Below are 15,250 nucleotides of genomic sequence, written 5' to 3' on the forward strand. Positions count from 1 at the left end.
TCAGTTATAGGAGCAAAATTAGGCCATTCGGCCCATTAAGTCTACTCCACCATTCCATCATGGCAGATCTATCTGTCCCTCCCAACCCCATCCCCCTGCCATCTCCCCATAACTCCTGGTACTCGAACTAATCAATAATCTGTCAATCCCCACCTTAAAAAATACCCATTGACTTGTCCTCCACAGCCGTCTGTGGTAATGAATTCCACAGATTCACCACATTCCTCCTCATACCCTTCCTAAAGGTACGTCCTTGTCCTAGACTCTCCCACTAGTGGAAACATCCTCTCCACGTCCACTCTATCCAGGCCTTTCACTGTTCAGTAAGTTTGAATGAGATCCCCCCATCCCCATCCCCATCCTTCTAAACTCCAGTAGCAGAGGCCCAGCGCCGTCAAACGCTCATCATATGTTAAACTTTCTGTTGCAAACAGCAACACTTTAATGCTCTCTGGTAACGGATTTCCGAGTTCGCTAAACCGCTGCAGATCTCGAGTCTTCCCGCTGCCTCTGTCCCACGGTACGAGTTCATTCCAAGAGCTCTCCCGAGTTTAAAAAAAAAAAATCAAACTCGTGGTAAGCACGGAGAATGAACGTAGCGGGTACGTCGGAGCTCGGGGACGCCTCTTCGCGCTAACGGCGGGTACTCGAGAAGACTCGCCAACGGCAGGTAAAGCACGGGAAGACTCGCGACGATTTTTCAACATGTTGAAAAATGTCCACGATAGCCCCGAGTACTGACGAGCGGCGATTCCCGTAAAAATCTCCGAGTTCGAATCAGGGAAAACTCGGGAGAACTCTTGGAATGAACTCGTATTGTGGGTTTGGGAAGGTTGAACGTTTCGAAGCATTTTTTTCCGCCGTGTTGGGTTTTTTTTTGTTGCGATTTTGACTCGGATTAATTCCCGGGAGTTGGCCGCGTTTTTCCCCGGGGCGGTGATCGAACCCCTGACAGTTTATAGTTGCCATCCTGTGCTCTGGATGTGTCTGTGTGTCTGTCCCGCAGGCGGTATGCGACTGTGTCCCGGCCTTGCTGTTTGATGTGCTGACCTGGCTGGGTTACTGCAACAGCACCGTCAACCCCATCATCTACCCTCTCTTTATGCGGGACTTCAAGCGGGCCATGGCCCGGTACCTGCCATGTCTCCGGCGTTGGTGGGAGAGGCGGCCGAGCATCGTGTCGTTCACCGGGAGAAACTCCAACAGCGGCCCCCGGCTTCCACTCACCCTCAGAAACATGCTGGCCCTTCAACCCGAGACCGACTCGGCCGACTCAGCCATCCACCGGAGCGATCCCATCCCGACTCCGAGCGGCCAACAACACGAGGACAAGTTGCCCAACACCGCTGGCGTCGACTCACTACATCTCTTCGACCTGGAACAGACGGAGCAAGAACTCCACATCAACCAGCTCAACACGCCAATAGACTGAAGCACAAGGCGCTGGAGGAACTCAACTGGTCAGGCAGAGTCTCTGCAGGACATGGATGGATGGATGGATGGATGGATAGGCGACCTTTGTAGTCGGGACCCAATGTAGATTAGATATCCTCGCCCCCCCCCAAAGTACAGCCAGGGATGAGATCGCTGTCCCGAATTAGTGGGGCAGCAATTGACTGGAGTCAGGGATAATTGGCTCGAAAATGCCCCCAACAAACACCTTTCTCTCCTGGACCTCCCCCATTTGTCATAGTGGGACCACAAACCACACGCACATTGGAGGAACAGCACCTCATATTTCGCATGGGCTGCTTACACCCCAGCGGTATGAATATTGATTTCTCTAACTCCAAGTAACCCTTGCTTGCCCTCTCTCTCCGCCCCTCCCCCACCCCAGTTCTCCAACTAGTTTCACTGCCTGCATAACCTATTCTTACCTACTCCAAGACAACAACGGACCATTGTGGGCTCCACCCTTCCTTGATCATTCATTCGTTCTATTTACCGTCCATATCTCTAATTTCCCTTTGGTCTGACTCTGTCTGAAGAAGGGTCTCGACCCGAATCATCTCTCCAGAGATGCTGCCTGTCCCCCGCTGAGTTACTCCAGCTTTTTGTGTCTATCTTCGGTGTAAACCAGCACCTGCAGTTCCTTCCTGCACTTCCAACGCTCCAGATGGGTTGGGAACCATGACTGCCGCTGTTCTGAGGGGGACAGAACTTCCAGGACAGGGGGACAATGTCTATGTGGCCCTAGTGGAGATTGCAGCCTTAACTGGAAGACTTTATCTCGGCTTTATGTTCAGCTGCGCATTCAACCAACGCACACAAAAGTATCAATTGAATTCATTCATCCCTCAGCTCTCTTAGAAAATAGACAAACTGCAAATCCCTTCTGCAAAATCACAGGAAGGAATTGCAACCAGGAGCAAGTCCAACATATGAACTCGGCATCAAGAAAAAACACTGGGAGGCTGCAGACAATATCTGGAAAATAATTCAGATGGGTTACTGCGTGAAATAAAAACATAGCATGCAGGAAAATACTGGGCGGGTCAACCAGCATCTGAGGAGAGGGGGACAGAGATAATGCTTCACGTTAATAATATTGTTTGAGATTTAATTCTCCAAGTTAAATCCTGCTTCAGATTCAATTTTCAGATTCAGATTCAGATTCAATTTTAATTGTCATTGTCAGTGTACAGTACAGAGACAACGAAATGCTTGAGTCACGAAACTAATTTAATATCTTTAGATACTTTGATATTCACATTTTTAGTTGAGAAGATGTTCTTTTCTTGCAATTGTAAACATATTTGTCATTTGAAGTCTCGATTTTTGTGATGTCAATTTTTTTTGCTCTGGATGCATCAGTAACTCACAACGACAGGTAGAACCAATGTAGGCAAGAACTTTTAATGTGGCTTAGAGTGGAAACTGCCCTTCAACTCACCTTGACCACACTGACCAACTTGCCCCATCTACACGAGTCCCACCTGCCTGCGTTTGGCTCATATCCCTCTCAACATATCTAATCCATGTGCCTGTCTAAATGTTTGTTCAAACATTCTACCTCCTCCGGCAGCTCGTTCAGGGGTTATGGGGAGAAGGCAGGAGAATGGGGTTGAGAGGGAAAGATAGACCAGTCATGATTGTATGGCAGAGTAGACATGATGGGTCCAATGGCCTAATTCTGTTCCTATAACATATGAACCCACCACTCTTTGTGTAAAAAAAGTTGCCCCTTAGGTTCCTGTTAAATCTTTCCCTCATCACCTTAAACCTATCATCTACTTACTGATTCCCCTACTCTGGGTACAAGACTGCATTTATTTACCCTGTCTATTCTTCTCATCATCTTACATACCCCTATAAGATATGTCCACAACCCAATGTTATAGACAATAGACAATAGGTGCAGGAGTAGGCCATTCGGCCCTTCGAGCCAGCACCGCCATTCAATGTAATCATGGCTGATCATCCCCAATCAGTACCCCGTCCCTGCCTCCTCCCCATATCTCCAGACTCCACTATCTTTAAGAGCCCTATCTAGCTCTCTCTTGAAAGCATCCAGAGAACCTGCCTCCACCGCCCTCTGATGCAGAGAATTTCACAGACTCACCACGTACCAAGGAGAAGTCGGAAATCTGTACCAAGGGAAGTCGGAGAGCCATGGCTGGAGACAAGGAACAAGTGGATAGAAAATGGAAACAAGGAACTGTAGATGCTGGTTTACACAAAAGGCACTAAGTGCCGGAGTAACTCAGCGGGTCAGGCAGTATCTCTATCTATGTTCTCTTGAGATGGTGTCTGACCTGATGAGTTACTCCAGCACTTTGTGTCCTCCAGTGGTTAGAATGTATACTGATGCTTTATACTTGATACAGCTTTACAGGGCTTTGGTGAGGCCACATTTGTAGTATTGTTTACAGCTCTGGTCTTCCCATTACAGGAAAGATGTGGAGACTTTGTAGAGGGGGCAGTGGAGGTTTACCAGAATACCACCTGGATAAGAAGGTATTAACTACTAAGAAAGGTTGAACTGTTTTCTCTGGAACACCAGTGATTGAAGGGAGACCTGATAGAAGCATAACAAATTATGAAAGGCCTAGATAGGGAAGACAGTCAGAACCTTTTCCCCAGGGTGGATTAGTCAAAAACTAGAGGGCTAGCTTTAAGATGAAAGGGGCAAATTTTAAAGGATATAGAAACATAGAAATTAGGTGCAGGAGTAGGCCATTCGGCCCTTCGAGCCTGCACCGCCATTTAAGAAGGGCTGATCAGCCACTAAGAAACCTGCCTTCTCTCCAACTGTGATTCCACTCTAACTCCCTCTTAACACCAATGAACTGGCCTCAACTACCCTCTGTGGCAGAGGTTCCAGAGACCCACTGTGTGAAAAAAGCATCTCGGTTTTAACAAATGTACCCCTGAAAGGGAACAATCTTCCTGCATCTAGGGAAAGACAAGTCAGAACCCTTTCTCCCTCTAGGGTGGAAACCAAGTTAGTCATAAGACAGTCCTGACATCCCAGAGTCTGGTGAACTGGCTTTAGATGAACAATGTCCTTCCTCAGATTTGGAGAAAAACTGCACGCAATACTCCAGGGGGTCAAAGACCCTATAAAGGCAGTATGTGCTCCTATACTCAAATCCTCTTGGAAAGCCAACAGCCATTTTTTTTACGCCGCAGTATGGTGATAGGTCCCGGGAACGCATTGCCAGAGGTGGTGGTGGTGGAGGTGGATGCAGATAAGGCAATGGTGTTTAAGGGTCTTTTAGATAGGCATGCGGATGTGCAGGGAATGGAGGCACATGGATCACTTGCAGGCAGATGAGCTTAGTTCAACACGGCACTAGGTTTGTGAGCCAAAGGGCCTGTTTGTGTGCTGTTCCATGTTCCACCACCATTATCCAGACTTGGCCATTGCTGAGAGAAAATAGTCACCCAATGTCACATGAATGTGTTATCGTTCGAAACGTCACCACCCGTAATTTCATTGTGTGTTTTCAGAAATGAATCACTTATAAAACAATCATTATAGCAATTGTACCAGCCTGATCTTGATCTCCTCTCATTTGCTTTTGAGAGATTTCAAAGCCACAGTTGATATATCTCCTTAACTCCCACAAGAGTAGAAGTGGTTTGTTCATGCTCACAACCTGACACTTATTGTGTTTGAGGGGGTGCAGAATACTCTTATTGTCAATTCCCAGTGTGATTTCTCATTATAATTGCAGTTCCCCTTTAAAACATTATTGTATCGGAGTTTTTTTTCCCTTGTCCATTAGTCTGAAACTCTTCAAAATCACAAGTGGAGTATTGAATTTACTGGGAAATAATTCACTTTCTACTTGAAATATCGAAGAAAGCTCAGACATGAGGTTGGCTCCTGTAAATAACAAATTGCATTTTGACTAATGCAAGGATTGAGAAAAATCATTTATAGGTCGCAAATCATTTATAAATATCCATATCTATATAGTTTAGATTAGTTCCAATGTCTGACATTTGAGAGGAACAGCACAATTCACAATTTCCAACAATCCTTGTCATATATGGGTTGCAAATGTCGCAAATACTCTTATCAAGGATCATTATGGCCAATCTGCTCATAGTTGAGTGTATCCTGACCATAGACACAAAAAGCTGGAGTAACTCAGCGGGCCGGGTAGCATCTCTGGAGAGAAGGAATGGGTGACGTTTCGGGTCGAGACCCTTCTCCCAGATAGTGTATCCTGTCCATTATGTGCAATGAAGCCAGTGTATGTGCGGGGGAGGGGAGGGGCATGCAGGAACGAGAACATTTAGGTACATTTAGGGCAACACAGTGGTAGAGTTGCTGCCTCACAGCACCAGAGAGCCGGGTTCGATCCTGACTGCAGATGCTGTCTGTACAGAGTTTGTACGTTCTCCTTGTGGGTCTACTCCGGGTGCTCCGGTTTCTTCCCACACTCCAGGTTTGTAGGTTAATTGACTTTGGTAAAAAAAAATTGTAAATTGTCCTTGGTGTGTAGGATAGTGCTTGCTGGTCGGCACAGACTCGGTGGACTAAAGAGCCTTTTTCTACACTGTATCTCTAAAGTCTGAAGTGTCAGAAGAATGCTTAGACGACGCAAGATTATAGTCAAGTCAACCTCATATCCATGATCATGGGTACTTTATTTGTGACAGCAGTTTCATTGGATTTAAAAAATATATCATAGGAACGTCAATAGAAGAACTTTTGAATGAATGATTCAGAATCTGACTATTCTTTCTCATGGAAGACACATAAGAACCAGTCGACTCAGTACAGAATGGAGGTTAAATTGACTCTGAAACCTAATTAGAGTCTGCAGGGAGGGAAAGCACAGGGTGACATAAAGGATGAGGTTTCATTTTGTTAGTGGCTCATTTCCAACACAGCAACATTATCGCACTTAATTAAATAATATTCAAATTCAAAATTAAATTACATTAGTTAATTAGTAAGGCTTTCACAGCAAATGTACACAAATCAACAATTGGTCCAGTTTCCCATTACTGCAAACCTGCCGGCTGAAATATAATCTCAAATCTCTTTATTTACAAAAGTGCCTCTGTTGTACGTTCAATTTAAATTGGTTTTGGTGAAAATACCTGATATCGGATTCCATTAGGAGCAGATTTTTAGTTTGTAATTAACTTTCTTCTTGGTCTTTGGCGAACTCTGGGATTCCAGATGATAACTCATGGTCAGTAGTTCTATCCTTGTCAGGAGACAGTGTGGATTGTACCACGGATATTGGATCTTCTGCAGCAGGGGAGTGCGGGCTTGGCTTTGATGTCTCCAAAACATCATCTTCTGACAAGGAACCAGAGGGTTCAGCGAGGGCCATATGCGACCCATTCTCTCCGGCACATTTGATCTCCGAGCTGTCTGAAGGCCCCTCTCCTTCACTGCCAGACTTCTCACCTGGGTTAAAGCCGGCGCTAATGTTCCATTTGTCCTCCAGTCGGCACTCCTTAGTTTTCACACCAACAGCCTTTAATATGGTGTCCATTTGCTTCATATAATCTAAGTGTCCATTCACCTGTAAAACACAAACGAGTAACAGCAGATAAGTATATACAGTTATGAGAGGCGTGGGCAGGGCAGACAGTCAAGAGTCTTTTCCCCCAGGGTAGAAATGTCAAAGACTAGAGAGCAAAGTTTTACAATGAAAGCAGCAAGGTTTAAAGGAGATGTGCGGCGTAAATATGTTGTTTACACAGAGGGCGGTGGGTGCCTGGAACATGTTGCTAGGATCGATGTGGAAGCAGATATATTAGTGCCGTTTAAGAGGCTTCCAGACCTGGATATGCAGGGATATGGATCACAAGCAGGCAGGTGAGATTAGCTTAAATTGGCATCATGTTCGGCACAGAGATTATGGGCCGAATGGCCTATTCATGTCCTTTGTTTTCCATGTTCTATGTTTACAGGGTGGCGCAGCGGTAGAGTTGCTGTCTTACGGAGACCCGGGTTTGATTCTGACTACGGGTGCCTGTCTGTACGGATTTTGTACGTTCTCCCCGTGACCTGCGTGGATTCTCTCCGGGTCGGGTCGGGTGCAGCGGCGCTGTAAGGCAGCAACTCTACCGCTGCGCCACTGTGCCGCCCTTGCTAGTTACTACTGCCGAGTTACAGGATCAAGCATCTTGGAACAGGTTGCAAATTCATTGCTATAAAAAGGAAAAGTAACACCAAATTAAATAAGATAAAATCATCTATTAATTTGATTCTATTTTTTCCCCGTTTAACTGACAATAGACAATAGGCAATAGGTGCAGGAGGAGGCCATTTGGCCCTTCGAGCCAGCACCGCCATTCAATGTGATCATGGCTGATCATCCCCAATCGGTACCCCATTCCCGCCTCCTCCCCATATCCCCTGACTCCGCTATTTTTAAGAGCCCTATCTAACTCTCTCTTGAAAGCATCCAGAGAACCTGCCTCCACCGCCCTCTGTGAGGCAGAGAATTCCACAGACTCACAACTCTCTGTGAGAAAAAGTGTTTCCTCTGAGGGACATGAGTCTCATCCAGGGAAACATCCTTTTCCGCAACGACTATTTGTCTTGGATCTTGTTCCAGAATACTGGTCTGAGTTCTGGCATTGTGCCTGTTGTGAACTAACACAAATGAGTTTGGATATTGAACATCAGCAGATTATTTAATTACCAGGGCAGTGCAGCAGAACACAATGTTGTCCGCTTAGAAGCAATTTTTTGGGTAGGAATTGGCAGTGATATTCCTGGGCTGCTGTTCTCACCGTCATCCATTAGCGTGAGATGCTTGTACTATTCCTACAGCTATCCTTCAAACAGAACCACACAACTTTTGAACCCCGTACAACCCAGGCTTGTAGTGATCATTCACAAATCAGGAACAATTGGGCAACACTGTAGTCAGTTCAGCTCAGTGTAGTTTATTGTCAATGTGTACCGAGGTACAGTGAAAAGCTTTTGATGCGTGGTAACCGGCCAGCGGAAAGGCATCTATGGAGCGAGGGAACATCATCTATGCAGCATCTATGGAGCATCATCTAGAGCAGCATCTATGGAGCGAGGGAAATAGGCAACGTTTCGGGCCGAAACCCTTCCGGGTTTCGGCCCGAAACGTTGCCTATTTCCAACGTTGCCTATTTCCCTCGCTCCGTAGATGCTGCTGCACCCACTGAGTTTCTCCAGCATTTCTGTCTACCTTCTAATCAAAATACAGTTTGTGTTTGCATAGCCTCAAGCACACAGAAAGTGTACGATGAAAGGGAAGTGAATGGCTCTTGCTGTAACGCAGAGAGGGATGATAAAAAAAAAAGCTTTTGATGCGTGGTAACCGGCCAGCGGAAAGGCAATACATGATTACAATCGAGCCGTTCACAGTTACAGATACACGATAAGGGAATCAAGTCAAGTCAAGTTTATTCGTCACATACACATACGAGATGTGCAGTGAAATGAAATGAATATGGTTTAGCCAGTCAAGTCCGATCAAAGATGGACACAAAAAGCTGGAGTAATTCAGCGGGGCAGGCAGCATCTCTGGAGAGAAGGAATGGGTGACGTTTCGGGTCTTCAGGCACAAAGTCCTATCAAAGATAGTCGAGGCTCGACAATGAAAGTGGATAGTAGTTCACCTCATTGGTGACCCTCTTTGCTTCTGTTCCTAAATAAGTGTTCTTCTACACTAACCATTACCTAAACGACTATCGAGTGGCAACTGTGCTGCAACAGCATATATATATAGAAACATAGAAATTAGGTGCAGGAGTAGAGGCCATTCGGCCCTTCGAGCCTGCACCGTCATTCAATATGATCATCCAACTCAGTATCCTGTACCTGCCTTCTTTCGATTCCCTCTGATCCCCTTAGTCACAAGGGCCACAACTAACTCCCTCTTAAATATAGCCAATGAACTGTGGCCTCAACTACCTTCTGTGGCAGAGAGTTCCAGAGATTCACCACTCTCTGTGTGAAAAAAGTTCTTCTCATCTCGGTTTTAAAGGATTTCCCCCTTATCCTTGAGCTGTGACCCCTTGTCCTGGACTTCCCAACATCGGGAGCAATCTTCCTGCATCTAGCCTGTCCAACCCCTTAAGAATTTTGTAAGTTTCTATAAGATCCCCTCTCAATCTCCTAAATTCTAGAGAGTATAAACCAAGTCTATCCAGTCTTTCTTCAGAAGACAGTCCTGACATCCCAGGAATCAGTCTGGTGAACCTTCTCTGCACTCCCTCTATGGCAATAATGTCCTTCCTCAGATTTGGAGACCAAAACTGTACGCAATACTCCAGGTGTGGTCTCACCAAGACACTGTACAACTGCAGTAGAACCTCCCTGCTCCTATACTCAAATCCTTTTGCTATGAAAGCTGACATACCATTCGCTTTCTTCACTGCCTGCTGCACCTGCATGCCTACTTTCAATGACTGGTGTACCATGACACCCAGGTCTCGCTGCATCTCCCCTTTTCCTAGTCGGCCACCAATATATATATATATTGTAGTCATCGGTGTCTTAAGTACACATTCCCGTGTCTGGTTAATTAACTTGTATTAAACATTCAAGGCAGTTAAAAGTCGTGAGAGCTTCAATTATACAAAAAGGTTCCTTTACATTTCTGTTGCAAAGTTAATCAAAATACAGTGTTTAAGGAGGAACTGCAGATGCTGGAAAATCGAAGGTAGACAGAAATGCTGGAGAAACTCATCTATGGAGCATCTATGGAGCGAGGGAACATCATCTATGCAGCATCTATGGAGCATCATCTAGAGCAGCATCTATGGAGCGAGGGAAATAGGCAACGTTTCGGGCCGAAACCCGGAAGGGTTTCGGCCCGAAACGTTGCCTATTTCCAACGTTGCCTATTTCCCTCGCTCCGTAGATGCTGCTGCACCCACTGAGTTTCTCCAGCATTTCTGTCTACCTTCTAATCAAAATACAGTTTGTGTTTGCATAGCCTCAAGCACACAGAAAGTGTACGATGAAAGGGAAGTGAATGGCTCTTGCTGTAACGCAGAGAGGGATGATAAAAAAAAATAAAAAAAATACTTGGGCGAAATGAAGTAGCTTTTCAAGGCCAGAGGAAACAAGACTAGCGGGGGGTTCATGGCTTGAATCATTAAGTGTTATTAGAGACAAGTGAGTTCTCTCGTCAGTGTGGAGTGGGCTGGAGTGGAATTGTGGAGAAGTCCATAAATTGAGCAGCGGAGGGGATGTGACTCACGCTACATTGAACACAAAGCAGCGCGCAACACAAGAACAGGCCCTTCGGCCGACAATGTCTGCGCAGAATTTAATGCCGAGATGATCTAATCTCCTCTGCCTGCACGTGATCCATATCCCTCCATACCCACGCGCCTATCTAAATGCGTCTGAAACGCTGCAGTCATATATGTCTCCACCATCATCCGTTCCAAGCACACACCACCCTCTGTGTAACAATAGATTCAGATTCAGATTCAATTTTAATTGTCATTGTCAGTGTACACTACAGAGACAACGAAATGCATTTAGCATCTCCCTTGAAGAGCGACATAGCAAACGATTTGAATAAATAATAATAAGTGTCCGGGGGAGGGGGGGGTGGTGATTGGCAGTCACCGAGGTACGTTGTTGAGTAGAGTGACAGCCGCCGGAAAGAAGCTGTTCCTCGACCTGCTGGTTCGGCAACGGAGAGACCTGTAGCGCCTCCCGGATAGTAGGAGGGTAAACAGTCCATGGTTGGGGTGAGAGCAATAGAAGACTTTCCCCGCACATCCACTTCAAGCTTCGCCCATTTCACCTCAAAGTCGTGCCCTCTAATACGGGACAAATCTGCAGTATGTTAATGTAAGATGGCACCTGCCTGCGCCGAATTTGCGGAGCGCCAGAATATTTATTCATGTGTGTATATATTGATATTATAGTATATGGACACACTGATCTGTTTTGTAGTCAATGCCTACTATGTTCTGTTGTGCTGAAGCAAAGCAAGAATTTCATTGTCCTATACAGGGGCACATGACAATAAACTCGCTTGAACTTAAAAAGATTTGTGTGAAAGGGTACACCTTGAGTTTGGGTCACAAGGGGCCAGTGTGGGTCAGTGAGGAGAGAAGTGTATGTTGAGATGGGTTAGATTATTGGTTGGCATTTGAGGGAACACAATTTTCTTGCACATGCAGAATTTTGCTTGAGCTCCGAATTACTAATTTAAACTGTGAGCAATAAATGATTCAACAAAGTATTCAGTATTAATTCATCAGTTCTGCTGAGTGGCATTAAATCACCCTCCCTCTTCTAATCTGTAATTAAGAGCAGCACAGAAAATGAGAAAAATGTGTTGGACTAGATATTGGTGATATCTGCAGCTTGACTCCAGCAGAGTTGGCCCAGTCACACACACACACACCCACCGTGGAAATGAGCAACAATCAATGATCAACGGGTTTCAATGCTGGCTGCTGCTGGTTGTCTACGCTATCGAAAGCTCCAGGAATCTATAATCTTTGCTCTGCCAGAAAGGTTGTGTGGAACAAAAAATGCTGAGAGTGGAAAGGCAACTTTTTAAATGCAATGCGTGAGGCAGGTACAATAACAACATTTAAAAGGCATTTGGACAGGCACATGGAATGGAAAGATTTAGAGCAATGTGGGTCAAAGGGACATTTTAGTCGGCATGAACGAGCTGGATCGAAAGACCAGTTTTCGAGCTGTATGATTCTATGAGTTGAATATAATAACCACATGTACAGTGAAAAGCGTTTGTTTTGCATGCTATCCAATTTAGTTTAGTTTAGTTTATTGTCACGTGTACCGAGGTACAGTGAAGGTAGACAAAAATGCTGGAGAAACTCAGCGGGTGAGGCAGCATCTATGGAGCGAAGGAAATAGGCGACGTTTCAGGTCGAGACCCTTCTTCAGAGGTACAGTGAAAATCTTTTTTGTTGCGTGCTATCCAGTCAGTGGAAAGACTTTACCTGATTACAATCAAGCCGTCCACAGTGTACAGATACGGGAAAAGGGGAATAATGTTTAGTGCAAGATAAAGTCCGATTAGTCCAAGGGTCACCAATTAGATATTTGCCATCTAGTGACTGCTTCAAGAATGTAAATCTCAGATGAATATTTTCTGATACTGGTGTTCAAATCTGGTCTACTATTTTGTTTTGAGTTGATGGAGTTTGTCCTTGTACTTTTATTCTTTGCTCGTTATTTTTATATAATGATAGTGACACACTCTTGACTCTTGAGTAGGGTCCAAGACAGGGTACATTGTACTTGGTTTGAGGAAAGATAGACCTGATGGTCCCTTCTCAGTTATAAATTAGTTTTATGGAAAAACACTAAAGCTCCCCACAGGGACAGAGATTGTGATGACAGTTCCAATGATGCGTGCAGACAAGTCGTTGTAGACAGGCTGAATCGTATTTCCATAGGCATTTAATTAACTTTGCAAAACAAACTGGTTGGGAAGTGTTTCAACTTTCTGTGTGTGTGTTTCTGGAAGCAGATTAGATTTCTTCAGCATATTTAATGCTGCTCAAAGCAGAGAGTATGTGCCGCGGGTGTGGCGGGAATATCCTGGATAGGCGCACAGCCCGTAGAGACGCTGCGCACCCCTCTGTGGGCCCGCTGAATAACCGCACCACGGACTGGAACCCAATGCCCCGACTAATGGAGGCCAATGTATTGAGAGCCTTCTTGACCATCCCATCCTCCAGCGATGCCATTTTCAGGGAACTATACCAGGGATGCCTCTACTCCACACACCCCAGGACCCTGCCATTCACTGTGAACGTTGTGCCCTGATTTGACTTCCCACCTCGCAGTTATTTGCATTAAACTCCATTCACCATTCCTCCGCCCACTTGCTCAGCTGATCAAGGTCCTACTGTCATTTTTGATAGCGCTCTTCGCTGTCTACAATACCACACACTTTAATGTCATCTGCAAACCTACCAATCTGAACTAATGTGAATATAAGCCATATCTGAAATGCCCCACAGTAAACCACCCAGATAATCTCCAGGTAGACATGTCTGGGTAGTTTACCATGGGGAAATCTACAATACGATAAAGCTTTATTTATCCCCGGAGGGAAGTAGGTCTGCCGACAGTCACAACACACAAGGTACACAAAAACATGAGATTAAAAGTGAAAACAAACACAAAAAGACAAGCGGCTGTTGGCTGGCTGTCGTGTGCACTGAGCCTTCAACGGAACAAATGAACAAACAAACGCAGATTTATCCCCTGGGCAGAGGATTCTAGACTAGAGTGTCGCCCCGTCCTTTGTTCTCCCACCATCACTCACGGTGGTCCCCCCAACATTGTCTTCCCCTCTCCCCCCAACTCTCATCAACCGCGACATGTCACAGGGTGACGGACGACGCCTGTATGTCAAGTCAAGTCACATTTATTTATATACCACATTTAAAAAACAACTCTCGTTGACCAAAGTGCTTTACATTTGTTATAAGAATAGCACAACAAAACAAGCTACATACATATATACATGGAGCCCTCACTCAGAGGAGGTCAGGAAAGGCTTGGGAGTATAGATAAGTCTTTAGTCTTGACTTAAAGGAGTCAATGGAGGGGGTTGTTCGTTCTGATGGGAAAGGGGATGCTGTTCCACAGTCTAGGGGCTGCAACCGCAAAGGTGCGGTCGCCCCTGAGCTTATGCCTAGACCGCGGGATATTCAGCAAACCCCAAGTCGGCCGATCTGAGGGGCCTGGAGGTGGAGTGGTGGGTGAGAAGTCTTTTTATGTAGGTGGGGGCAGGGCAAGCCCATTGAGGCCTTTGTAGACATGGAGGAGAATCTTGAAGTTTATAGGGAACCGCACAGGGAGCCAGTGGAGAGAGGCCAGGATCGGGGTGATGTGGTCCCTTTTTCGGGTGCCCGTCAGGAGTCTCGCTGCGGCGTTTTGGACCAGTTGCAGGCGGGACAGGGAAGATTGGCTAATGCCAGTGTAAAGGGAATTGCAGTAGTCTAGGCGGGAGGAGATGAATGTGTGGATGATCTTTTCCAGGTCGTCAAACTGGAGGAGTTTTTTTATTTTAGCTGGTCGTCGCTGGATTTTCAACATGTTGAAAATTTTCGGACAACTATGACGGGTGCCGGCAAGTCACCAAAAAAAAATCGCATAAAAGGGACAGTCCCTTTAGTTTCATTTGTTGCCAATCCTGGTTTCTCAGTAATCCAAGACCAAGAAGTCCCTCACGTCCTTCACTCTTCGCTTTTGCCTATGACTGAAGTCTCTAAAGCCCAAGATGGCGTCATTAATCCACAGGGAGGGACGTCATCCTTCCCGTCCCTTTGAACAGTGGTGGCATCTGGCAGTGTAGGAATTAGCCCTTCATGAAGTGCCTGCCCTTCAGTGAAGGGTACCTAGAAACCAGCCACACTGTGACAACCAAGTGCCTTAGCAGCAAATTAACCTTCTACACATTAAAACTGAGTGCTAAAGATCAGATCTTTAATATATGATTATAGTAGAAGCTGAAATATATATATTAACACAATTAAAGGCAGTTGAATTTCACATTAGAAAATCATGTGCGCAGATTACAATTTTCTTAAGGCTCATAGTTTCCCCTGTAGTAATTAAATACACCATTAAAAACTTAGATCACATGGAATGGTACAGCACACGTCCTTCGGCCCACAATGTCTGTCCGAACATGTTAAACTGATCTCCTCTACCAGCATGTGATCCATATCCCTCCATTCCCTGCATATCCATGTGTCTATCTAAAAGCCTCTTCAATGCCATTATCGTATCTGCCTCCACCACCACCCCTGGCAACACCTTCCAGGTCCC

At 45.5% G+C, this 15,250-nt stretch overlaps 2 protein-coding genes across 5 annotated transcripts in view; one reads left to right on the top strand and one right to left on the bottom strand.

The window, feature by feature from the left end:
- The window catches only part of htr6 (5-hydroxytryptamine (serotonin) receptor 6), an 8,236-nt gene extending 4,096 nt beyond the window's left edge, over window positions 1–4,140 (top strand). The window contains exon 3 of the mRNA XM_055659167.1: window positions 1,007–4,140. Within this exon, the coding sequence (XP_055515142.1) occupies window positions 1,007–1,432 (426 nt within the window). The 3' untranslated portion in view covers window positions 1,433–4,140. The remainder of the gene's footprint in view (window positions 1–1,006) is intronic.
- Window positions 4,141–6,085: 1,945 nt separating this feature from the next.
- The window catches only part of tmco4 (transmembrane and coiled-coil domains 4), a 73,994-nt gene continuing 64,829 nt past the window's right edge, over window positions 6,086–15,250 (bottom strand). For 3 of the 4 annotated variants that reach the window (XM_055659168.1, XM_055659170.1, XM_055659169.1), the window contains one exon: window positions 6,086–6,995. In XM_055659168.1, the coding sequence (XP_055515143.1) occupies window positions 6,603–6,995 (393 nt within the window). In that variant the 3' untranslated portion in view covers window positions 6,086–6,602. The remainder of the gene's footprint in view (window positions 6,996–15,250) is intronic. The other variant, XR_008725855.1, reaches the window with a different exon arrangement.

This window comes from Leucoraja erinacea, chromosome 30, assembly GCF_028641065.1.
Source record: "Leucoraja erinacea ecotype New England chromosome 30, Leri_hhj_1, whole genome shotgun sequence".
Lineage (NCBI taxonomy): Eukaryota > Metazoa > Chordata > Chondrichthyes > Rajiformes > Rajidae > Leucoraja > Leucoraja erinaceus.